Consider the following 27130-nt stretch of genomic DNA (forward strand, 5'->3'; position numbering starts at 1 on the left):
GCTGTCAGCGACGAAACGTGGGGCACTGCATGCGCTCCGGGGAGGGCTCTGCTAATTCTAGCTTTGTTTTACCAGCTACCGGCCTGCCGGGCCCACCGGGAACGCCAGGCTCAGCCGGACCGCAGGGGCCACCTGGACCCGATGGAAGATGCAATCCGGCAGATTGCTATTACCACATGTCACAGACTCGGTCACGCACCAGCGGGAAATAAAATCCCTCTCCCATAGACATTTGGGTTCACAGTCACTTTTCACTCCTCTCAATAAGTTAATTGAATTTTTGAAATACTTGGTGCATTTTAATTTTTTTTTCCCCTCGACACTGCATGGTATATAGATAATTCATAAGGCACAGAATTGAGCCTTTTTCTATGTTATTTGCAGTGTTGTAATTATGAAAGGATGACATTTATTTTCCAGAGTGCATTCCATGTGTTATGTTTCTCATATTTATTTTGCTTAGAGGAGAAAATAGGCCCAAATAATTTTCATAAGCTTCTTTCTTCAAACAAAAAATATTTTATTATAACTTAAGACAGTATGTATGCCTCAGTATGTAAGCTGGCTTTATTTTTCTTGCTGGTGGTGAAGCTTAAGTGGAGAAAATGCATTTCTGAAGTTTTAAAGCGTGCCCGTTCACGGCGAATGCAGGACCTGAGCTGGAGCGCTGGGAACCCTGTTTAGAGTAAACATTGTTGTCCCTCGAGGAGGCTCCGGCCCACCTGCTGAATCGGGTCTGTGTCGTGCATCGCAAGCGCTACCCACCGTTTCAGTCACTTCCTAGATGTCAAAGAAGGAAGCGAAGATGTGTTTGTGATCTCTCTAACCCCATCCAACGGTTACCTTCAGACTGACTGGAAATTCGCCAGGTGTAGCCCCGAGAAGCGTCTCTCCTGACTGGATGTTGTCCCAGCTGAGGGCTTGTACGTTCGTTTAGTCGTAGTTACGTACACTCCAGATACTGAACCTTTAGGGGCTGGTAGTGGTGCTCCTAGCTGAGAACTGGCACATCTTCTAACAGTTATGTGCACTTAGTAAGTGTAGTATCACTGCCTGTAACCAAGCTGCTCTGCCGTTATGTCAGCTTATGACCTCTTGCTTTAGAGCAGAGGTGGTGGGTACGCAGTGAGACGGTCAAAGAAGGAACTTCACAAGCCTCTAATCTTACTGGTGGCACAGTTTTCATCTTCCTCCTGGAATAATCATGTCCCAAAATACGCTTGAGAGGAACATGGAAACAGTAGAATGCGAAACTCACAGGTCCTAATAACTGGTTGCAAAAAATTATTTGAGCTCCAGAGAAATTCAGAAAAAAGGCAAAACTCTCCTTGGAAAGGTGTACTGCAGAGAGCCCGGCTGCATGCAGTTTGCAGGCATGCAGTAAATCCTACAGGACCAGACATCAGTGAAGAACAAAACAGGACAAAGTGTAAATCCTATAGAGCTCAAAGGGCTGAGCAAAAGAAAAGACGGGGAAAATTGATCACAGAGAGGCTGATTCTGAAAAGGAGGGAGGAGGGTTGGCCAAAGTTTCACTCCTGATTATTAGGAAGCATATCATCCTAGATTAGTCCTAGGGAATTTGCTACACTGCCATAGAAAGCAAAGGTGCTACTGAGAGAACACAGACAGCTGTAACTCACAACCTCAAAATAAACCTGTAGTACAAAAGCAGTAGCGAGGGCTCTTGCCCCACCATAAGGAAGCTGGGCGTTCTCCCCCACTTCAGGTAGGGAAGTGGCTTTGGTGACTTCATGCTTGAGCAGTACTGAGCCGCCAGCGAAGCGTTCCCAAATTGGAAGTGCTGGGTTCCAGAGAAGCTGTTGTGAGACACAAATCTGGCCGACTTCTGGGTTTTGCTTAAAAGGAATGACTGGTGGGAGTCTTTAAAAAAAGAAACACGTTGGCATTTGTTCTGAATAGAGTTCCCAGCACTTGCTCCCCGGCTGGAGGAGCAAGATGAGTGCACGAGGTGATGGAGTTAACCCAGCCAGCTGGGGAGCACAGGCAAGCCTTTGGGCACACTTTCTGAGGGGGAAAGCATGCCCGCTTGACATGTTAATCAGATGTTTGGAGGGAAGAATGTGCTTGGCACAAGAAAGATGTTTAAGTAAACAAGATGGAAGGCTGAGAGTAAACACCTGGGACAGGAGAGGGCAGCAGGGAGGAGGACAGCAGAAAACCTGTGGCGTACCATGAAACCATCATCTCCTGAAGAGAATCTGCAACATGGGGACCCCTCGGGGGGTCAGGGTGCTTCGTCTGTCCCTCCTGAGGATGGGGACAGACAGGTCAAAGCCCACAGGCGAACCACAGTCCTCACACTTCCTTTTCTGCTCATCCCTCGCTGTCCCTCGGGAGGCAATAACTGCCCCTTCTCTAGGCCAGCACGTCCTCTGCTCTGCGGGCGGTGGGCGCCGGTCCCGCCAGGGTGAAGGCGCGTTTGGAACGAGTGGTCCTGCCCGTGCGTAGCTCAAAACGCCTTGCTCCCGTTCCTGTGCCCATGGGACACGTCTTGGTCTGCTCTGTGGCATCGGCCGCCTTTCCAGATCTGGTCCTCGGAGCGCTGTAGCTGCGTGAACGCTGGGAGCTGTGAGGCAGCTGGAAACCGGGCGCTTGTTTGTCCTGGGGCACCTACTGCTGTCTGGGCCACAGGTCTGCAGCCCAGCGAGTAAAGCCAGGGGCCTTGCACCAACGTGTGTATCGGTGTAAATACACCAATGGAGGAACGGGCCCCACATACTGTTTTCTGTTCAGTCAAATGAACTGCTGGTCAGGTATCTTGCATGAACATTTTTTCATCAATTTCTTTTTACTTCTCTAGTAATTCCAATATATGTAAAAAAATCTAAATATTTTTTTACTTCCTAAGTTAATTTTAAGCTTCATTTTCTGTGATAATATTGAAAAGGGTGCTGTCTTGTAAAGGATATCCGTGCGACTGCGAGGCTTCCAAGCAGCCCCCGTCCTGGAAGGCTGTACATAGACCATTGCGCCGCGTTAGTGGTATGTGTATATTTTGGGGCTTTTAGCTAGCTGAAATCAAGCATCTGTTATTGGCCGGATGCAATTGCTGTATGTTAATTTACTTGAACTTATCGGAAAGCAGAACACTTTTTATATTTGAAGAAGTTTTATTTTTTCATCTATGTTTCCTACAGATGCCTTTTTCTTTTTATAGGCTCAAATCAAAAGGTCTTTTTAAAATGCATTTGAACACTTTCGCTTGATTTGCAGGTAACTTTGGTCATTATCTTGTTGCATTATTTTTTATTTTGCTAAAAGCCCACTTTCATTTTCTCACTTGAGAAAACGGGTATTTTTTTATACGGGCTATCTCAATGCCTTTTTTAAGATGCCACGGTCTTCACTGGGGTAGAGCAGAGTTAATCCCAGCTTAACTTTACTTCACACTGGCTTGCTCCTATTCTGCATTTTTAGAATTGAAAGCAGAATGTAGCTGGAAACATGTTTCTGCATGGTTTTCAGGTTTGGCCCCTGAAATTTTTTTGCCGTTTCTGATGTTGTCTTAGTTTTTGGGAAGGGGGCCGGGGAGGGCAGAGGGGTGCTAATCTGTTTTGCAATTTGCTTTATCAATTTCACATATGTTTTAAGCAGCCTGTGCTGCAGTAAGCATTGCGAGGAATTAAACACAGCAGATATTATTTTTTTTCCAGTAGCACAAGATATTTTTCTGATTTGGGAATGTTTACGTACAACAGGACTTTGAACTGAAATATTTTTGACAAAATGTTTTAAACCTTTCTTAAAAGCTCTCTAAGCTTTGTTCTAGTTCGGGGTCAGACTATTATATTTTATGGCAAGTTGCGTTATCACCTACTTAAAAAAGTGTTGGGATTTTCTTCGGATAGCTATGTACATCAGTTTGCTTAAGGAAAATAATTAACTTGGTAAGAGGGGAACTTCTCTGAGGCTGCAACATCCGTCCTTTTGTCCACATGGCGGAGCTGAGGACGTCTTTTCAGGACAAAGGATAAAGCCCAGGCTGAGCTCCCTCAGCAGCACAAGGAACGACCCAGCGCTGCGTAGACTCACAGCATAAGAGTCAGTGTTTCTGATTTTGTTCTTGAGCCTGATTTTTTTTTTCTTTTTCCTAAAATACATTTATTTTTGCATGGTAGTATTTGCAGAAATACTGCCCTTCTTGGATAATTATTTTTCAGGTAATAGTGCATAGATTTTATTTGTGTTTTGTATATATACACATTATAGAAGAACATGCGGTAACGGGACATCCCACTTTCAGGCATCATTTATGTCCACTGTAACAGTGTTTGTCTCTAGGGGAGCAGGGAGTCCCCTACAGTTAAAAAAAAAATTACAACAACATACTTCACACCATCAAGTAACAGTGCAGCCTACTTAGTAATGTTTTAAAAACCAGTATTTTTGTCTTAAACTGGATTTGGTTTCATTGCTAAAAGAGCACTGTGATATGGAAACAGGATTGATTGTATTATCCATCCTCCCTTTATGTTTTATGATTGTGGATTATGACAGATGTTAGAGATGCACAGCTTTGTTAAATAAGCGTATTTTTTAAATGAATGGATAATGACACAAAACATTTTGGCGCTTCTTCTTTTTCACAAGGGTGAAATGCCTTTTTTCATGTCAGCATACACTCAATTTTTTTCTTCTTTTTCTGTAATGTTTACATAAAAGTCTTGTAAAAACCCCACGGGCTAAACTAGCATTTTATAAGCGCATTTCTCCACACATACTACATAAAGCCAGCCCCTAACCGTGCATTTTACCAATTCAGCAGAGCCACTGCTCTAACGTCACACGTTAGAACATGAGAAGTATCTCAGGAATCAAAACAATGATGTTGGCTTTGGGGTTTTTTTTTAATCGTGTGTTTGTTAGATTCTGGATGTACCGAGTCATACATTTTCCTTGAAATCTGTTATGTCTGCTGCAATGAGATTGTACTGGATGGATGTTTAAATCCATCTCCATACACGCAGGTGGGTGCAGGCCATGGGGAACAAGGTTAACCATGACCTTGCCTTGGTTGGTGTTTAAGTAGAAAACTCAAGCTTCACGATACCTTAAGGAAATGTGGTTTTTAATATTAACTGCTAACAAACATCACAGATTCTAGACCAAAATAAGTTTGTAGCTAAAAAGAATGTAGTCTACATGTCTTTTAGCAGGTTGATCTCCAAGTCTGTGTTATACAAATAAATGCATTTAACTATAAGTTTTAATGTAATATCTGCTGTTTCCAGTCAATATGTTTGAAGGATTTTCAGTGACATACTTTATTTTCTTTTATTTCTGAATGATATGCAGCTGTTACTGAATGAATCACAGTACCTGCTGACTGGTTGCTTCTTTCCTTCATTATATTTTTCGGTTTGCAACATTTAAGGGTCAGTTCAATGGAAATGTATTAAGTGGATAGAAAATTTTACATTATTATGTGGCCGGTTACATCTGAAATAGGATTCTGGATGGAAATCGAAATGTTTCACATACTTTCTGTATGCGGTTCTGTCAGCAATGACAGCCTTTCCTTCTGTGTCAAATCACGAGAGGGAGGATGCGACAGGGAAGGAGAGAAAGGAGGCACACAGCTTCCGCCTCAGCACTGGGGCTGCAACCTGAATTCAGGGGAGGGAATGGCTTTGGTCCACACCAGGGTAAGGTTTGTGCTTCCTACGGGTTGGTGAAACTTAGGGCTCCACAGACTGGAGGAAAAAAACAAAGCGAAAAACCTTGGCCATAGATATTTGTGGAAGTTAATATAATGTCTGAATCAAATGCAGATAACTTTCCTGGCTGAACATGAGCTAATCACTTTTACTCAAGAATCACTGAACCATTTAACTTTCGGTAACTTCAGGTATTTTCATTGCTCCCTTGCTGCCTAACTCTCAAGGGAGAAAAAAGAGAACTCCCAGATCAATGGCATTTTAAAGGATGCTAGGTAATAATTTGACCACTAACTTGACTTTCTTTCTTCAAATTTCATAGTGGCCTCAGCGAGCTTGCTTCATATATTGTCTAAAGCTACCACAGCTTTACAAGTCCTTTTGGATGCATACACAGCAGGCAGAACAGTAAAAGAAGAGATCGAGGGGAGAGGAATAAAACTGAAGCTGTAACACATCCGATGGGCGTAACGTTCCCTACAAAATAAAGCCATTTCTGCTTTACCTGTGATGCGTGAGCAGAGGCGATGCAGTGACTGCATTTTAAGCTGAAAGGAAGCAGAGACTGCAAGGCCAAATAAGAATACAGCGATGAGCAGCTCAAGCAAACGCGTTTCACCCAACTAGCTAAGGAGTTTTAAAATATTTGCCAAAATGCAGCATGTGTTTGTACACAGAGCCCAGCTGCTCGGCTCTGCTAGGAGGGACCAACGCTGTAGTCTCTGAAACTAAAAGGGACTTGGTTTCTTGTTCCCTCTGTCCTTCAAGTAACTGTGAAAGCACCATCTCTTGACACTTGCCCTTTCTGAAGGCAGAGCACAGTTGGTTGTAGGTCTGCGTTCGGCTCTGGGTCAACTCAGATCAGAAGTAGGGGCTTCACGGAAGCAAAATCTAGCGTAATTCTCCTGGCCTTGCTTTCTTGCCTTGTTTCAGAGCTCCAGCTTGTGCTCTAGAGCTCCTTTGGCAAGAGACTTTGGCCTTTGTGAAATATGCCCAAGAGGTTTTTGGTAGCAGCTGCTACTAGGTTGCCTGAACCCAGTGATGGCTGTTGCAGAAAACTTCTATATAAGCTCTCTCTATAAACTATAGTTGCGTAACATACATCTATATTTTATTCAGCAGCAGTGTTACTAATATTTATTAGTAGCCTAGTAGGGAAAGCATTGCAGTATTTTAAAATACCAGATTGGATTGTGAAGAACTGGTGAACATTCTGAGGACAGTTGTTAAACATTTTTCTCTTGGTTCCTGCCTACGCTAAATGAGGAGCTAAAATATTTCTTTCTCTCAGTGCAATCAGACCTCCAGGATTAGGAGTGGCGATGGAGATCCTGATGGGTAAAAGTGATTTTTCACTAGTCTTTTGTTCAAAAAAAAAAAAAAAAAAAATCTCATGACATTTTAAGATGATGATCCAGAGGGAAATGAGAACAAGATTTACTCCAGACTTCACCGAGATTTCAAGGAGCATCTGGTTAGAATGGGCGGCACGCTGTCAGTGGCTTGTGAAACCTCTCAATCGATCTCTTTGCTTTGTGCTTTCCAAATATATTTATTTAAACTAGCACTATTGTTTTCTGTATCACCGTATTTAATATGCCTCTTTCAAATTCATAATCCTGTCCTTGTTTTCCACATCTTTATTTACTTGAATGTGCTGTTACTAAAATTCAGTTCCTGGTATTTTTGGTATAGGCTCTACCGTTCTTTAGATAAAATTTGTCCACGCTTGCACAAGATTTGGAATTGGTAAATCCTTAAGATTAACCAGTGCATCCATGACTTACCATGGGCCTTAGGATTTATTCTGCAGTTCTGTATTTTAAGTTAAAATCTCACAAATCAGCCTGAAGGCAGAAAACCTGTCGCGATCTGAAACTATCCACTTAGACGTATTCTGCATTGAACTGACCCTTGGTGTTGGATTTCTGGATTGTAGTAGTTCTGATTTGGTTTTTACATATGAATGTGTTCTCTCCTACATGAGTTTCTTTCCCTTGTGGAATTTTATGCATTTTTTCAGACTAGACTTTTTAAAGCACTTCACATTTGTATTTAAATGTTGGGGGTTTTTTGCTTCATTTGATTCACTATGTTTATGCATTACATATGGAAAATAATATTTTCATTCTAAGTTGTTTGGGTGGTTTTTTTTTTTCCTTTTTAACAGTTTTACACACTTTATAGGCAAAATAAAAGTTTGCTGGTGAAACTGCAGTTTGTCATTACCACTGATGGTTTATTCATTGCGCTACGTACGGAGTGCTGTTGAGGACCATGCCCTAAATCGGTAAAAAACTGACCCAAATGTAAAATTTCGTGGAATACCCTTACGTGTGAACAAGCTAATCACCTTGTATGCAATTGTCTGTATTTGTTTCTTAAGAATGAAATTCTTTGCACTCATCTATTCTGATGACTGGTAGGATTAAAGTAGGAGGTGTGGGTTTTGAGAGAGTTTGGACAAATTAGAGGTGCAGGAAAACCATTCTGCCTCACGCTTTGCCCAGAGTCTCTGGGGAGGATGACAGATGCAGCTGGAGCATCAGGGTTGCTTTGGGAAAGGCTTAGCTATTGTGGGATGGTTTTTTTCAATAATTCCTTTTAGAGTATGTGTTATACCAGTACCTTTCCCTTTAGTGGTCTCTTATACATTACATGCAAAATGCACAGCTCAAATCATCGTGTTATTTCTTTATATTCTCACATGGCATACAAGTCAACTATTTTGAACACAAAGAGACAATTAAGGGCTAGGAAAAAAAAAAAATCAACGCTTAAAACAAGTGTGCCAAACTTTGAAAATTTGGATGACTAACAGTGAAATGAAAGGAAACATTGTAGGATCGTTTCTTTGTTGTCTTTGAGAGAGAATACACTTCAGAGAAGGTAAAGTCAAAACCACAAATAGTTTAATTTATACAGAGAGAAACAAAATATCCACATTGCACATTTTCCGCTAAAAATTGAGTTTATCTAAAAAAGGCAACTTGGGATGTCTAATGGCAGTCTTCTAGCTGTTGTTTATTGGTATCAAGTGTAACCATACATACAAAAACATATGGGGGTTAAAACATTATTTATTTGGTTTTTGTACAACCACAGATGTTACTTCAAAATCCGTAATCTCTACTATAAAACTTTTCTATTTCTGGGACTTAAAATTTGCTCGACAGTGGCTTCTAGCCTTTTATTTTAATTTCACATAGAAGGAGGCAAGCTGGAATAGGCTTCATACAAAATTATGAATGCAACACAAATTGGAGTGGAAACTGAAGAGGTTATTCCACATGGCTTATTCATGAGAACCCAGCAATCACATAAAAGGTGTCGGAGGGGTGGGGGGCAGGTTTTCATAAGAACAGCCTCCTGTCTCTGTTTCTACAATTGAATTGAAGAGCTGAGGGAGGCTTAGTATATCCTGTACAACATGAACATACAGTGAAATGACTGTGCATGAACTGATGTAATTTGCACAGGAGTGCTCCGGAATTTATTTTATAAGCGTAAAAGAATAGCTACAACTGAAGTAAATAAAACTGTTCCTTCTTTTATTTGATGGCTGAAGACACGTTATTTCACTGGACATCATACATAGGAATTAAGTAGGGGAGGAAGAGAAATCACAGAAACTCTTTATTTAAAAAAAAAAATAAAAATAGACAAGTGCCTTTTTTCCCCCCAAAGGGAGAAAGAGCCAGAAGGCATCACCTGTGTATTTCTGTAAGCACCATTGTTCCAGTTTGTGTTGCTAAGTACACCTTTAGAAAGAATGTACAACCACTGTGTTAAAAATGCCTTACTGAAACCTCGGTTGAAAGGTTTCTCCTTGTTTGTATTTCTCCTTCATTCCTTATTTTTTCTCAGCTGTCTGTGCAGGAAGTAAATTGATGCTGACACTTTGTGGCAGTTGTGTTGCCCACTCATGGCCCTTTCACGTTCTTACCAGCTCTCTGTCCAGCCTGCATCCTGCAAGACGATGGCTCGCAGTACCCAGGAGGGCCAGGAGGGCCAGGAGGACCCGGAACCCCAGGCTGACCGGCCACCCCAGGGAGACCTCGTTCACCATCACGGCCTTCCCTGCCATAGCTGGGTTTGCCTGGTTCACCTGGAAAAGTGGATGCAAGTCTAAAAATTTGAAGCATATGTCTTGCTTAGCATACATGTAGTTTTACTGAACATCCTGGTCTTAAAAGCTGTATGAAGATGGCTTTTACTGCTCTCGGTGGATTCCCTGGAGAGGTGTCTACTTAGAGGGAGAGTTTTCCTCCTTTCAGACCGTTTACATATCTACAGCCATACTGGTACAGATTGCTGCTATAAAAAGCTATGCAGCATAACTGGTTGTAGCACTGCAGACAACCCCGTTGGCAATGCATATGAAGGTGTAGATGCTACTTGGTACCTCAGGGTTATGTTAGCGCTCCAGAAAGAGACCTACTGAGAATTTATTTTCATTCTCCACTCAGATGTGTTGGGGAAATAGATGTATAGAGTGGAACTGCTGAGCACTAATGTATCTTTTTACTTCTAAATCTTCAATGAAGTGATGAATTATAGTGATTTTAGTAAGCCTCTTCCAATGATAAATTTCTAAAGAAGACAACTCTGAGTTTTACAGATGTCCTAGGTATCAGTATATACTCAAGTGATTATTTTTTTCCGCCTTCTTACAAAGAGAACACATTTTGATAGTTGCTGTCTATATACACACACAGAAATGCACTGTGGAGAGACACCAATGGAACTAGCATGGTTATTTTCATTCACTGGCCACTAGATGCCAGTTGTGCTGCATTTATCAGCAAGAATCTGTCCTGGACCCCTATTACATAAGGCTGCAATTAATTACCACAAAAATAAAGGAGAAAAATGTCCTAAATTATGAATGGAGATTTTGAAGACTGCTGTGGCTGCCACTGAGATAATCTGGGTTTTGTGGCCTTTTTTGTTTTGTTTTATAAATATATTTATAAATATATCTATTTTATAAATACTTAAAGAAGAAAAAAGGCAATCACACATATACACACATGTGATTGCCTCTTTTTTTAATGCTTTCTACACACTTTTCCTACTCTTCCTACACTGAGATAAATGGGGTGGTAACTCTTTAGTAAAAGAGATTTTAATTCTGATTTGTGACTCTCTTACTACCTACGAAGTAAAAATTATGACATACTGTTATTTGGAAGCTTATTGCTTAATGGACATCTTCTACCTTTCCAAGGCAGCTTGAGATAACAGTTCTGAACAAATTTTTACTACATCTTCTCTTCTTTATCCCCATCCTTGTTATGATTACCTGGAAGACCTCTTGGTCCAGGGTAACCTTTCGGTCCTCTGCCTGGAAATCCTCTTTCTCCTCTTTCTCCTGGTTCACCTAAAGCAAATCCATGAAATATTAGTTACAGCCTGCTTGGAGTATTACTTTCGGTAAGTTCCCTCTCAGAGGTGAAGAGCTAATAAGCAAAGAATTCAGGTGGCTGTACATATTCTTAGCATCTTTGCATGATGTCCTGACACATGTCCTTATAAGAGGTTTAGGGTTTGTTTGGGTTTTTTTCCCCCATTTGAGTTACACTCAGAAGCAGCCATGTTGGAGGGGAAAAAAAACCAACCACCTGGGGCTGGATAATAACTACCACATGAAATATGTCATAGGCTATATAACAGAAATAAACCAAACTCTCAGAACTACACAGGCTATTTTGGGATACAGACTGAGGTTACTGGCAAATGGCTTTTGCAAGACCACGTGAAGTCTGCTAATAAGTAAAAATTCTCAAGTGCTGGTCCTTGAGACAGCTACTGCAAGAGAAGAAAAGAGGAGCTGGCTTGCACACATTACAGTGTTCTGTTGACATCCACATAAGATGTTCATAAAAGCAAAACAAAGGACTTTTCTTCAAACTTATATGTTGCTCCAAACAAGAAGCATCTTAAGGGAACACTTTTTTGTTGTAAAGTGCAAATTCTGTTCACTGTATATATTCCATTAAAGGACCTATATCTACCACTCATGAATACTCTATGTAAACTCTTGATTTTATTTTTTTTTTTGCTGCAAGTCAAAAGTCACAAGTATATGCCTAACAATGTTTGAATGAGCTTTATTTTATACTTCCACACTTTCCTGTACACCAGTGAGGAGAGTTGGGATAGACTGTTAAGTTTGGGGCTTGCCTAGAACTGGCACAGCAGAAAATGAAGAAGCTATGTAACGGAACACAGGAGTCAGTACAAAAGTCCAGGTTTCAATAAAAGATGCACAAAGGGTACCAGAGGAGGAATCTTACCTCTACACTGCAGACTGCCTAGTCAACAGGAGATTGAGCCTGTCTTTGGAAATGCGGCTACCGGAAGCACCAATGACAGGTTACCCATGTGTACTTCTGCTGTTTCCAGCTACTGAACACTTTGGAATAGTGTTTACTGCTGGTTACCCCAAACTGCTCCAGCTTCTTATGTCTCATTCTGCCCTCCTTCTCTACCCCAGATTGCTCATTAAAGTCACCATAACCTCCTTCCTTGAGCCAGCTCTTTTTGACTCTGCTGTTGTTGATGCTGTTAAAATTACTGTACCTTTGTATCTTCTGCTCTATTTCATGGTAACACATTCTGGCTTTTCTCTCTCCTCTTCATCATGCCCTTCTAAACTATTCTCAACATCCTCCTCCTTTTCCCTTTTATCATATGTCCTAGGCACCCTTTTCTTCGCACTCCCATCTCAGACAACTCCCCAAATGGATGGGGAAGTCAGTTCATCTCTGTGGAACTCTGGTAACTACCAGGAACCCAGAGCAAAGCAGAGATTTTTTTTTTCAGGGTGCCTGCCATGTACCATCGTGATCGCTTTTGCACATGCGAGCAGTCACCACTTGTCTTGTATCTGTAATTGTATTTCAAGGTTTACTGTAAGGTAACTCAGAATTTGATGACAATTATGATAGGAAATAAAACATTTTGCTTGTTTGGGGTTTTTTTTTAATGCTCTGTAGATTATTTTTTTTCTTATTACCACAGTGCAGCCTGCTGTGTGATGAATCAAATTTAGCATATCAGACCACCTTTGTATCTCCATTTTTTGTTGCTTCTGCGAATACAGGTGACATTACATTAAATGAAAACAGTAACAGAGCTTCAGCAACAATGCTGTTAAGGTTTGCTTTGTTTGTATTCTATTCCTTCTCTCAAAGGTTTTCCCAATTGTCCTTTCAAATAAAACTTGAGACAAAAGTAAATGCTTTAATCCAGCAACAGACCAGCTTTGTGCAGAAATACAATTTTTAAATAAAACCTTCTTTCAAGAACACAAATTGAAACCACTGCTGAATAGAAAATAATACTTACATAGTGGCCATAAGACTTTGCAGAAAATTCTACTATATAATTCTTTGGAGGTGTATAAACCCCCTCAGTCAGGAACAAAAGCTATTAACTTAGATCAAAGGGCTTTCTTTTAAAGTGTAAGGTTAGTCAATTTTTTTACGGATTTGTTCTTTCCAAAGGATCAATAGATTGTGGTACACAGTGCAATGATGTTAAATGGCTCAGGTATTATACCCAAATAGAAGAGGCAGATCGTTATCAGTCACTTGTAATGTGAGAAACTGGATAGACTTAGAAAAGTAGGCTAGAGATTAGCGAATGAATCTGACTGTTTACATTAGCTTTTAGGACTGCAAGTCTTGCAGAAGCGAGGTCCACAACCAGACTTAGTGGAAGAAAGAGAGAATCACTGCTGGAACTTCTCAGCATATGAAAAACACAAACCTCAAAAGTCCATGAAAGGGAAAATTAACATTGGGAATCTGACTCAGCTGCTTACTTCTAGTTCAAGGCAGATGCCTGTCCTTTCTCATATTGTATAATTGATTTGATGACAAAAAAACAGATTTATAAACAAGTCTTCCTGAGGCCAGGCCAATGTGCCCTTTAATCACTGGGGCAACTGAGGCAACAGCTGCAGGAAACAGCTTAGGTTCCTAATTCAGGATATTTTTGGACTTTACACGTGTACAATGTACATCCACAACCTGTAATCCAAAGGAAAGAAAGAAAAAAAAAAAAAATCAATCAACAACTGAAAACTAGTTACAGAATTTCTTACCTTTAGGACCTTTACGACCGATCTCACCAGGGGGACCTTTAAGGCCAGGCAAGCCACGGGGTCCAAGCTGTCCTGGGAAGCCATTTTCACCAGCAGGCCCTGGAGCACCTGGTGGCCCCGGTCGGCCAGGAAGACCTGGAGCACCGAATTCTGGCCTCCTGAGACTGGCTGCCAGCTGAGCTAGTTGTTCTGCAATGAACAGGAGGACAGAATTAAGCAGTAAGTGGGCAATTGCTGCTTCTTAAAAGAGAAAATATCTCTCTCTTTTACTACTTCTTCAGCCTTATTAAGATCCCTCTTTGAAAGAAGGAACAGCTGAAAAGCATGAAGGCAGTCATCTACACTGGCCTGCAAAGTAAGCGCAGGCCTTCTTTTTCAGAGGAAAGAAACCACTCAAATTGGTGCTCATCAGCTCAAGTTTGATAAATAACTGAACATTTTATGTTCATCTTTTCTTAAGGTAAATCAGCAGGAGCTCTGCTGTTCATTAGGCATAGAATTAACTTGCCATTCCTTGGGTCTAAAAGTCAGCTATTCCCTTTTCCTTACCCCCCTTTCAGGCCACTGCTGTAACAGCATGAGTGCAGACCTCTCTTTGCCCAAAGTTTCTATTCTAGACTTCAAACCCATCTTCCAAGCATGCCTTAGAAATCACTTTCTCTGGGTGCAGCCACACACAACTTCATATGACATTTACTATAAAGTCTGCATGACTTGGCAAGACTAGTTATTTTGTATCCACAACCAAGAAAAATAAAGAAGATTTTTTTACCTGTTTTGCACATAGCTTGTTTGCTGTAATCTACTAGTGTATCAGTACAAACAGCAAAACAAGCTTTCAGTGAAGTGGTGTACTTTTATATATGTAAACATAGCAAGTGATTTCTACACTAAACATATGTATTTCATAAAAACACTCCGGTCTGTCACCTGGTTACTATAGTAATAGTGTGGAATCAACAGATATTTCAATGAGGCTGCAAAATATATATAAAATAAGGGACTTCTGTCTCATATTGTGTCCACATTCACACGCAGGAAGATTTTCTGCCAGGTCCTCCTCTTAGACCACACTATTTGTTCTGGATAAGAGCGTGAAAGTGTTGGTTGCCTCCACAGCAGTAGATTATCCTGATTTAAACGCACAAGAAACATCAAATACTTTTCAGCGTATTTACCTTGCATGACTCTCATGCAAACCTGCTTAATGTGCTGATCGGTTGGTTCTTTTCCCTAGGATTAAAAAAAATAATAGTTTAAAAAACGGTTGATATCACAGTACATTTTATAAGTGTACCTGATGTGAAAAATGCTGACCGGTCAATAAAAGATGTTCCAGTCGCTGCAAGTGTAACTATACCAGCTAAAGTCAATTTGACTAAGCAAGGCAGATAGATACTATGTATGATACACCCACCTATCAAACGTGGTACGTGCGCACTACAGCACTAGGGCAGATGTAAGAAAATGGAACTGAACTGAAAGCTGAGGACCCAAGGATCCAACTGTATACAGCCCTAAGATTTCTCTGGTGCACAAATGCGTCTGTTGTGAGGTAGTGTATTTCAAACTCTACTGTGGCACTTGAGCATGCGTAGGCATCTCCTGATGCAAGAAAGGAGTGGTGTGAGTGATAGCTAAGTGTTCAAAAGATACCAGTTACGTGAAACCAGTACTTACAGCTGGACCTTGGCTGCCAGGCAGACCTGGGGCACCCTGTTCACCCTGCAAACCTCGCGGTCCAGGTGAGCCTCGTGGCCCTTCCATGCCAGGCAGTCCCCGGCTTCCCTCAGGCCCACGGGAACCAGGATCTCCAGGATTCCCAACCTGACAATGAAAGAGAGGAATTTCAATGGATTGCTATCCTAGTGTTAGACTCAATCTGACATATCAAAATGGTGACGGGAGCTACTCGTAAATGCAAAGCAATGAATGCTGGGATGTAGAGTTGTTGAACAGATTCTTTTTAAATAAGCGGTTGTGTGATTTATAAACTTAAAAAGAGGTCTGTATTCCTCACTTAAAGAGGAGGAGTGGAAAAATAAGATATTCTATCACACGAGGCAAATCGGCATCCATAGTGACATGCACAAAACATTGGGGTTTTTTTGTCAAGGAACACGTCTCCTACACTTGGTTTCTATTTCTGCCTTTATGCATGTCACATGCCACTTTTCTAGACATTAAGTGCTCCTTAAGTTACAAATAGTCCAGCTCCCTGCTTGCTCCAAATGCCTCTCATGCCCTTTCGTAGACAGTACCACAGTATAAGCCTGTATCGTCTAGCCCCAGGCTCCTTGGAAGCACACATTTTTGCTTTGTTCACATCCATCGGAGCCAAGTCTCACTGCACACAGGTTCTAGTGCCTACACTTGAGTTTGCTGGCATAGGGGAGGGAACATCCTCGCACAAACTGATGTTGACAAACTGCCTGAACAGATGCAATGCCAGCTTATTTCACTCAGGGAAGGGGTAGTAGAGCTATTTTACTGGTATGAGCATCCTGACCCCCTGGGGAATGAAAGGGTTGATTTGACTACAGCAATATGTCCACTTAAGTACATTTAGTAAATAAAGCTATAGCTTCTGCTCCAGTAAATTTTCTAATGGGATTAAATATTATGCAGACACCTATGCCAACAGGCACCGCTGAGTTACTTTCAATACAAGTTATTTTACTACTATTAATCAATAGTAGTACTAACAAAGAAAAAGAACAATGTGAACCTGCTTTAGCAGGGGAAGTTGGACTAGATGGTCTCCAGAGGTCCTTCCGACCCCTACCATTCTGTGATTCTGTAATAGCCAAACAAAGCTCCCCCGAGAAAAAAAACCCAAAACAAGCAGAAAAAAAAATCGTACATACTTACGGCTTCTCAAATCTACTGAGGGGAAAAAAAAAAAAGACCACCACCCGCTGAAAGAGATGCTGAAGAACAAATTAGCTGTGGTATCAGCTACATCCACAAGATGGAGCCATTTCAGCTCAGTGCTGCACCTCACACAGCTAACTGCTGTCCCAGCCCGAAGAAAACCCACGGAACGTGCCTCAATATGAAGACCACAGCAAAATTCCTTCGTGGACTATACAACCAGGAAGCCATCATTCCTTTCTTGCCCAGCCTGGTGAGTTATCAGGTTCCCTGATGGATTACTCATCCATGTGTATGTACTCACTAGAATGACAAGCACTCCAGGGTCTCATCAAGAGGATTTTTAAAATCTAGGGGGGTAAAACCACGGATGTCTCCTCTACTCTACCTTTTCCTCATGTCCTTCTTTTAAGCTCTTAATCAGCAGTACACAGTCTCTAGCTTGCATTTGCTTAGCCTCAGGGTCACACGGACCACTGAGAACACAGGCATAGGGGGTTTTTTTTGTTATGGTCAGATTCAGTTCCCTATAGGCAGAACTGTTGATAAGTTAGTATCATAGCCCAAACTGTCAGCTGCTGTAACAATCTCACTCTTCAGTGATCCTGAAATAAAAGAATCTGTGCAGCTCTCAAATTCTTTTCCTTATATGACATACAAGCTTCTGCTCACCTTCCACATCAAAGATATCACTTTGTTATTTCTAAAAAAAAAAAAAAAAAAAAAAAAAAAAAAAAAAAAAAAAAGGTATCTGGGCCATAAATACTTCTGCTTTCACAGACATCACAGTCCTGCTGCCAGCTTTTTCACAGCGTAAAGATTACAGGCTGCACACAGCCACTGCACTGAGCCTCCTTTCTACACAACACCTACTGTACAAAGAGTGCATTCATTTCCTTAAAAAAAAAAAAAAAATTGGTTGGCCAGAAAATTGCTGCTGAATGATGCTTCTCTTTTATGGAGCTTAGAATTCAGAATGTAACTTCCTTTCCAAAGCTAATTCATTTTAATATTAACTGTATTCAAAATTTAAACAGAAGAAATGTGTTGGAACTCATTCAATTTAACTGTGATAAGGAGCTCAGCTCATTATTTGCATGTTCTTTCCTAAATCAGAAAACTATCCATTTGATCTACTAGATCTCCGTATTTCTTTAACAGTGTTAGTCATTATACTTACAGCTCCCTTTGCTCCTGGTAATCCCATATCACCCTAACAAAAAAAAAAAAAAAAAGACAAAGTATATTAGAAGAGAGCATCTGTTATCATAGACATTTCAAATGCAACAAACTTGAGATTATTTTTTCACTATAAAAAAATTCACATATTTAGTTATTTTACACAAAACTGCACCTCAAATGAATTACGATTCTTTTAGAAATAAAACTTAAATGTCAGGGTTTTTTTGTAAAATTCCTTTCTCAAAAACATTTCTGTAAGGTGCAAATAAGAAAGCATGTTTATTATAATTGGTTTTGTATTGCTTATCTTAGAATTAGACACATGGCTCTAACTTCTCAAACCACAGTTACAGCACAAGCCAATCTTAGAAAGTAGATTGCTTGGAAACCTTTAGAGGAAGCATTATTTAACCAGGATTTTCTAGTTTGACAGAATTATGGGTATTTTAAGTGTTGTGTTAGCCCTGACAAAACTGCAACAGAAACCAGGCAGGTGTCCACCCAATGTGCTATGAAGAAGCCAAATCCCTAGAAATTCCTGTTCCCAGCAACCTGGCTCCTGGCTTGAACAACCATGAGATCCCTTTATTGCTTGACTGACAATAGCAGCCCCTATTCAGAAGTTTTTAGTTTTCCCTCTGAATTGGAAAAAAAAAAAATTCAAAATCTTGTAATCACCTATGAAATACATTAACTCTTCTTCTTCAGTGTTTTCATATTACTCTTGGAGAGATTTCTGAAAATTGTATTTTCCCAGTTCCTAAATGTCATTGGTGAAATAATTGGTTTCTAAAGGTCAGAAAGGCCACTTTGTCTGTTAACGAACATGCCACAAGTGAAATAGAAATAACAACTGTTACCGGTTTAAAAGACATTAAGTGGCAGCACCCTTAACCCATAGTATTGCTTCCTGGGAATCAGTGTAGTGATGGTAAAGCTGCATTACTGGACATCTAGCTCACTAGGGCTGTTAATTAAGAGCCTTTCAGAACTGCAGAGTGTAAGAAGAGAAAGTGCTCATTTCCAGCACACAACCTGGTTACCATTTTTTAAATAGGGGAGTCGCTTGCTTCCTTTCGAAAGATCAAGTTTTCCTTTGCTGGATGGGGCCCCACAGGAGCCGCTGGACTAGTACATTTCTCTTTCTGTAGGAAAACAAATCCTCTTTACCCAAGGGCACGTGACCCAGGCATTACCCATGTGAATTCACAACACGCCACACTCCTGCAGTGTACACATCTTCCTCCAGCAATATTGGTGTCACAGCCTCCTCCAGACCATTCTCCCTCTCCCTAACAGCCAGCTGCTACATCTTATTTCCGAAGATAAAGGCAATACAAAATATTTCCATTGCCTGAGTTATGAAGGACATTTATTATCTGTGCTCCTTTTTCACCTGAATTAAACTACCTACTCATCCTCACTGCCTCAAACACCAAGAATTTCTCTCTGTGTGTATGCATATATACATTTATATATAAACACTTGCTGTATCTCTACATATGTATGTATGTATCTGTCTATAGACGTATATACATACACACACACCCTTCAAGGCAGCCTGTACTGTATTATACACCCAAAAGAACATATGTATTTCAGAGTGCTTTCAAAACAGCAGGAATGGCATGACCAGGCAAATAGAACTGCTGTGCTCTGCAATGTACAGTTAGTATAAAACTGAAATATGACTTTCAGTGATCAAACCATACGCTTGAAGCACTTCAACAATACTTTAAAGTTTTAATTTATGACAACAAAATATTGGATCAGGCGAAGAGAAAATAATGTCTTACTAAGTCACCCTTTTCTCCTCCATCTCCTTCTGCTCCAGGTGCACCCTGTATCAAAAAAAGACATACTATCAGCCTTCAGATTTAGTCAATGTAATGTACTGCAGCATTTGGTAGTGTGACTTGAAAGTACCATCACCTGCAACATGACTTACTTGTTCACCCTTAGGTCCCGGTTCACCCACTGAACCCTAAAAGGTTAAAGATTAAAACAGAAAGAAAAAAAAAATTCAGAATTTGAAACTGCAGGTTCGAAAGCATACTAAATTATCTTCAATCCTCCCTATCATCTAGCACTAATGCAAGAGACCTTTAAAACTGCAAATTTTTAAGAATGACAATGAAAGCACTTAAATCTTACTATATAATTAAGGTGACAGACTGAAGGCAAGTAATAGCATAGAACATATAATCCACTGCCACACTGGATGGTACAGATTCTGACTGTCAAACGACAGTTCTCCCCTTTATATGGCAGATGTTCTTGCAGCTGCTACAACTCTGCTCTGCAAATTGGTTAGAAGTTATAAGAAAAAAATCCAGTAAGTGTATCCCTTTTTCTAGCCTTAGTAAGTATTCTGTTTTGATGTAGGCCATACTAGCCCTGCTAACAGGGGATAAGCACACTGAGACATCCACAAATTCAGTCACCATCTTGTCTTGCTTGCTGTTTAACCCAACATTTTTTAGCAGAACTGTCTCTAGAATGTTGATCATTATAGTCAAAGCTGAATGGCTTGTATCATAAAGTTGATATTCCTTCTTTTAAAAAAAACCCTAATATTATTATGTTTCATCTTAGAATCCTGTAACAAAACGTACCTGTATGGACAAGCAGGAACCAAAGAGGAATAAATAAATGACCTGATTAATTTCAAACATATGCAATTTGTTTCTACAGTAGAAGTATTTCATTTGTAGAACCGTGTATTATTTAAGAAAATCCTAGTTATTTCTGTTCTGTTAGAAAACCAGTCACACCCTCCCTAACTGTTATTTGCAGTCTGTGCACATTCAAATCTATACATTCCAAAAGAACTACAACTGTCCATAAAAAAAATACTTCTAAAACAGATGGAGATACAGCATTTTTCCTCCCATTTCAGATCCATTTAATTCACATAAGATATAAGCACACAAACCAGTGTAACATCTACAATTTAATGAATTCAGATTTGTTCTCATGTTCCTGAGGACAAAGAGCCAATACTAAATTATCCACAAAGCTAAGCAGTGGAAAACACAGACCTATTTAACATTCTGACTTTGTCAAACAACACTGAAACTATTTTGTCTGAAGTGTTCTCAAAATCGTGCCTTATTAAGGTTTTCAAATTACTCACAAAAAAAGACATTGACTTCCAACCTAACATCATTTTGGGGGTTCTTTTTCTCCACTTACTCTTCTTTAGAGCAACAAAATTGCCAATAGCTAAGGTTGAGATGGGAGAAGCTTTTGCTGTTGTGAAACATGGCCTGTAATATTTATATTATCAAACATAAAAATCACAGCTGAAAATATCTGAATCTATTCTACACTGACTCCCAAAATTTCAATAGGGACAATAGGGTAAGATGTCAAAATATGAAAAAATCCACTTTTTTTATGTACTCTTATCTATTTGTAAACATCCCTCTCAAACCATGCCCAGGAACTGTTTGCAAACAGAACAGCCAGCATCAGCCAAAACTGCACTAGGGACTACACTAGAGGATATATCCTCTAGTATAAAGCATCGTGTTCCAGTGCCAAGGTCTGGGTCTTGGCCTGGTGCTGTTTAATTTACTAACATAGACAGAACCAGTGTCTGAAACCAATTCAAACTGTGTGAATCAGAAATAGCATAGGTGGTGAATGCTGGGGTTTAGTCATTCTCTGTAACATACCTACAAAACTACTCTGTAAGATTCACTGAAGCATGATCATAGAATCATTTAGGTTGGAAAAGACCTTTAAGATCATCGAGTCCAACCGTAAAGCTAATACTGCCAAGTCCACCACCAAATGATATCCTTAAGAGCCACATCTACACATCTTTTAAATTATCTCCAGGGATGGCAACTTAGTCACTTCCCTGGGCAGCCTGTTCCAGTGCTTGACAACCCTTTCAGTGTCAGGATCACCAAGGGCAGAGGCAGAGCAGACCTGTCCCTTGTGTCTCTAAGTCCTCAAAGAGCTCCAGCCCACACAACGCGATAGTTCCCCACTTTGGTACAACTCATTCACCCACAGCCAGAGCCTCACATACCACGCAGGGCTCATCATCTGTTGTTCTCCATCCTACTTCATAACTTCCCTTTGGACGCCCTCCCCATCCTTACTGCAGTCCAGATCAATGGGATCCACATCATTTTTCCTATTTTTAAGCTGCCAGCTCTTGCGCTGAGTGGAGACCCAGAGTAATGCTTGATCCCATTAGGGAAAGGTGTGCTGCATTTCACCCTGCTTCCCATTTGCTTCTGCACCCTTTGTGCTTCTCCTTTCCTCTGTTGGGAAGCCTTCAACACAGAGTCTGGGAAGCACTGCGCACACGTGGTGCTGCTGGCACTAACTCGGTCCCAAGCAGACGCTCCCTTGGTGGAGGGAAACAGGATGACGTTCCCTTCCCTGCCTGGTGGTGAGTGTCTCTGGTCTGGTCTGGCTGGTGCGGTGCTTGCAGCTCACATGGTGTCCAGCAGCTGGTGGCCAGGGTTGCAGCTGGCACTCAGTGCTCATTTGACGGTCTTGCCCATCCAACTAAGAGAGCATGATCCATCATTGTAACATTGTTTTGTATTATCTTTGCTATAATAAGTCAGGAGTGTGATGGATGCACTCGACTCCTTGACCGAAATAGCAGCAGTCTTGTCAGGCTCCAAAGGAGGTTGCCTGCCCCTTCTTCCAAAGGCGATAAACTCTCCTTTTTTCCCTGAGTTCCAGCCAAAACTCTCTGTTCAGCCAGGCCAGTCTTCTTCCCTACTGGCCTCTTTCGGCATATGGGGAAGGCCTGCTCCTGTGCCTTTAAGGTTTCCTTCTTGAAGAATGTCCAGCCTTCCTTTGAAGGGCAGATCCTTTGCCCTTCAGGACTGCCTCCCAAGGGACTCTGTCAACCAGTCTCCTAAACAGGCCAAAGTATGCCCTCCAGAAGTCCAAAGTAGCAGTTCTGCTGACCCCTCCTCCTCACTCCTCCAAGAACTGAAAACTCTATCATTTCATGATCGCTATGCCCAAGATGGCCTTCAATCATCACATCACCCACAAGTCCTTCTCTGTTTGCAAGCAACAAGTCCAGCGGAGCACCTTCCCTAGTTGGCTTACTGACCAGCTATGTCAGGAAGTTATCTTCCACATACTCCAGGAACCTCCTGGACTGTTTCCTCTTTGCTGTACTGTATTTCCAGAAGACATCTGGTAAATTGAAGTCCCCCATGAGAACAAGAGCTAGCAATCGTGAGGCTTCTCCCAGCTGCTTATAGAATATTTTGTCTACCTGTTCATCCTGGTTGGGTGGTCCATAACAGCATCCTACCATGATGGCCTTGTTGGCCTTCCCCCGATTCTTACCCATAAACACTCAACCCTATCATCACCATCGTCAAGTTCTAGACAATCAAAACACTCCCTAACATACAGGGCTACCTCTAGGCCTCCCCTTCCTTGCCTATCCCTCCTGAAGAGTTTGTAGCCATCCATTGCCATTGAAGCACTCCAGCTGTGCAAGTCATCTCACCATGTTTCTGTGATCGCAGCTACATCATAGTTTTCCAGCTGCACAATGGCTTCCAGCTCCTCCTGTCTATTGCCCATGCTGCGTGCATTGGTGTAGATGCACTTCAGTTGGGCTACTGATCCCGTCACCTTTTTGAGGTGAGCAGCCCTAATTCCTACCTGACCATTCTCAGGCACTTATGTGGTTTTCTAACCCATCAATAACCTTTGTGTCTTTGATGTTGCTTGGCTCTCCATCTCCTACCTCCACTGAGATGGCAGACCAAAGGACCTCACTAGCACATCATCCCATAAACATTGGCGTGCCACCTCCAGGCTTATCTCTAGCAAGCCTGGTTTTATCCCCTTCACCCTTCAAATCTAGTTTAAAGCTATTTCAACAGGCCCCGCTAACTCCTGTGCAAAAATCCTTTCCCCCCTTTGAGACAGGTGCACCCCATCTGTCACCAGCAGGCCTGGTGTTGTGTAAACTAACCCATGATCAAAAAATGCAAAATCCTGCCGGTGACACCATGCTCAGAGCCAGGTATTGATATGCTGGCTTTTCTCATTTCTTCCCTCATCATTCCCTGAACTGGAGGGATAAAGGAGAACACTACTTGTGCTCTTGATCCCTTAACCAGTCGTCCCAAGGCCCTGAAGTGTCTCTTGATTACCCTCGGATTTCTTGTTGCAATTTCATTGCTGCCTACCTGAAAAATCAATAATGGATAATAATCTGAGGGCCGTACCAGGGCAGGAAGCTTTCTCTTCATGTATTTAACCCAAGCCACAGGGAGACAGTACACTTCCCTAAGAAGTGGGTCCAGTTTGCATATTGGGCCTTCTGTTCCCTTCAGAAGGGAGTCTCCTATGACAATGACCTGGTTTTTTTCCTTCACGGAAGCAGTTTTGATGCAGGGCATAGGCTGACTTAACCTCGGCGACACCTCCAAGCTAGATGAACCATCATCCTCCTTATTGTTCGATTCCACTTGCAGAGCCTCATACCTGTTATGCAAGGGCACCTGGGAAGGTGGGGTAGTCACAGAACAGATGCACTGGGCAGGAATGTGTCACCATTGCCCTCTATCCCTTAAGTCACTGTGTTCAATCAGGCGCAGAGAGGATAGGGAACCTGCCATGTCATGCATCTTGTCTGCCTGTTGGGCCTGTTCTAGGGAAGGCAGGGTGCAATTCCAGTAGTCTGTCTCTCTCTCGCACTCCCTGATACTCCTCAGCCTATGCTCCTCCTGGAGCTCTGTCACTAAGCAGAGGAGTTCCTCCATCTGGGCACACCTCCCACTGATGTGCTCACTGCTGCCATCCTGTACTGCCCTAAGAGTAGGGCTCACCCTGCAGCCTGACACCTGGGTGTCAGCGTGTTCCCACCAGAGCTCTGTCTGGGAAGCTGCATCAGTTGTGGTGGTGCAGAGCCTAGAGAGGCCATGGCTGTCTGCCGGGTGGATACCATTGCACCCTGGTTGAGCTGACAGAGCTTCAGTGCCCTTCCCGTGTGAACTGCCGTGCCATGCCCTGACGCACCATGTCCTGTTCGCAGCACTCCCGGTCACTGGTGCTCCCTAAGGGCATTTTTTATTATTATTACATTGGACCCTTTCAACCTTCCATGGGATATCAGTACATCTTCATGGGAGTAGAAGCCATCTCAGGCCTAATTATGGAAACTAAATGTCAGAAGGCTAATGGTCAGAACACCATCAGGGGATTATCCTCTTGGTTTTCAGGTCTACCAGCCCCTCATGTAATCCAAAGTGACAATGTCTCATATTTCTCCGGCAAGAAAGCGCAAGAATAGTAGAAAGAGCAAATGGTCTATTCAAAAAGGAGTCTTAAACCACACAAGCCCCACTAGGATACTCAATTGCCCTGAAGTGAGTCACCAATTGAATAACCAATAAAAACTAACAGCGAGCCCAGTGACTCGCGCACTCTTTCTGTCAGCACCTGACAGACCACCTCCATCAGATGTAAAAATATATCCCATTGCCCTTCAACCCAGGCAACCCCTTATGGTGGATTTACCACAAATTGGCACTGTCCCAGTGACACTAACAAAACCCCATGGCCCTTTGGCCTGGGAAGCAGAAGACAGCAATGGAGCTAAACATCCTATTAACATTAGGTGGATATATCCTAGCCACCAACTAGAAGGGATAACCAGCCCAGAAAAATCCTGCTGAGACTTGTATTGTTTTTTGTTTTCAGGAACGATACCAGGAATGATACCAGCACACCTCCCTTGGAGATCAGGTTAATCATTGGAGGATTGCTTATCCTTCTCACAGGAGTAATCATCATTAGAATGGACAAAATACAGTTCACATGTCAACATGTCCAACACACGGGACGGAAACCTCCGATTCTTTTGTTTATGCTAATCGATATAGTAATTATAGTACATTCTGCACCATATATGTTTAAAATTGATGGGAATACAGGAATATCAGGAAAACCAAGACAAAATCTAATGATGACAATCACTGGTAATCACACAATGGTAAAAGCAAATAAAAGTCACCTTATTTCTGGAGGGGGGTCAGCTGACAAAATCTCTATTGAATGTAATGTAACAAATTATTCAAAGGAAAGCACCTACATGGTCATCAAAAGGACAAATCAAACTCAATCAAAAGGCAGAGCAAACTGTTTCTCACACCCCAGTTGTTTAATTAGTTTCCTCTTTAATGACACAACTATAGAAGCAGTGTGTCTGTGGACAGATACAGGGAAAGATAACTGAAATGGACTATCCTTAAAAGTCACGCTAACACCTATTCCCAGCCCTCACTCTACACCAACAGCTACCCCTACTGCTATTAGCCTAGTCCCTATTTTATTACTCTCACAACTGACCAAACTACATATCCACTGATTTCTGAAACGGGACTCTATGCTATTAAATACACAGACCAGCAACAAGTGCTATTTCATTCATCATAGTCCCTCAAATGAGTGGAACTATCAATGCAGGTCAATATCTCTGCAATTAAACCTACCTGCTCACCATTCCTAAATACATCCTATACAGAATGGTTAGCATGGTTGCACAGGCAAACCTTCACCTCTCCAAAATGAACAAGGAGAGATGTGACCGGCATCCCAGGAACAAGATTATGAGTATTAAACAGCATAGACGCTGAAGTTTTAGCAAACAAATTAAGCTCAGCAATGAGTGACTTGCATAAATTAGAACATCCATTTTGATCCTCTCACTAGGAAGTAGTCAATGGCTTTTATCTGATATACTGCCTAAATGGGAAAGAACTAACAAGAAGGAGCATAAACTAACTGTAGACGCACTTGGTGTTGCCCAGAATAATGTCTCTGTAGCCCTTAGCTGTATCCAAGCTCGGTTATGGGTGCAATCTACTATAGCAGCAATTATAAGAGAAGGCAATGAGGGCACCTTGCCCACTGAGATTTGAAAGGTAATTTGGGAAAATGCAACTCAATTCAAAAAGAATTTCCAATCTTGTTGTGTCTAATCAATCTCACTTGTAAGCCCACCAACAGTAAAGCATTGTTTTAAGAATATGCAATGCTTTGGTATACACATTGTGCTGGGATTAAATCACACTGGAACTGTTCTCTACCCGTTAGAACATAGAGTATGGGCCCAACAAAATGGGAACAAATAGCAAACTGGTGATGTGATGCAGGTGTCGTATGGGAACAAGGATTTATTTGTGAAAGTAATTCTATTAAGGTCCATGACATTTGTCTTGACACTGAACAAAATGTTTGTCATTTATATTCAGTTTCTGTTACAATCTAA

At 41.5% G+C, this 27130-nt stretch overlaps 2 protein-coding genes across 7 annotated transcripts in view; one reads left to right on the forward strand and one right to left on the reverse strand.

The window, feature by feature from the left end:
- Positions 1 to 7889, forward strand: part of COL19A1 (collagen type XIX alpha 1 chain) — a 223059-nt gene extending 215170 nt beyond the window's left edge. For all 5 annotated transcript variants that reach the window (XM_054821680.1, XM_054821681.1, XM_054821682.1 and 2 more), the window contains one exon: positions 76 to 7889. In XM_054821680.1, coding sequence (XP_054677655.1) covers positions 76 to 212 — 137 coding nt within the window. In that variant the 3' untranslated portion in view covers positions 213 to 7889. The remainder of the gene's footprint in view (positions 1 to 75) is intronic.
- A 728-nt stretch (positions 7890 to 8617) lies between these two features.
- The window catches only part of COL9A1 (collagen type IX alpha 1 chain), a 75262-nt gene continuing 56749 nt past the window's right edge, over positions 8618 to 27130 (reverse strand). For both annotated transcript variants that reach the window (XM_054820977.1, XM_054820978.1), the window contains 8 exons: positions 19799 to 19834; positions 19647 to 19691; positions 17849 to 17881; positions 15475 to 15621; positions 14973 to 15027; positions 13795 to 13983; positions 10987 to 11064; positions 8618 to 9789 (listed from right to left, as the gene is read on the reverse strand). In XM_054820977.1, the coding sequence (XP_054676952.1) occupies positions 9605 to 9789; positions 10987 to 11064; positions 13795 to 13983; positions 14973 to 15027; positions 15475 to 15621; positions 17849 to 17881; positions 19647 to 19691; positions 19799 to 19834 (768 nt within the window). In that variant the 3' untranslated portion in view covers positions 8618 to 9604. The remainder of the gene's footprint in view (positions 9790 to 10986; positions 11065 to 13794; positions 13984 to 14972; positions 15028 to 15474; positions 15622 to 17848; positions 17882 to 19646; positions 19692 to 19798; positions 19835 to 27130) is intronic.

The sequence above is a fragment of the Grus americana genome, chromosome 3 (genome assembly GCF_028858705.1).
Source record: "Grus americana isolate bGruAme1 chromosome 3, bGruAme1.mat, whole genome shotgun sequence".
Classification (NCBI taxonomy): domain Eukaryota; kingdom Metazoa; phylum Chordata; class Aves; order Gruiformes; family Gruidae; genus Grus; species Grus americana.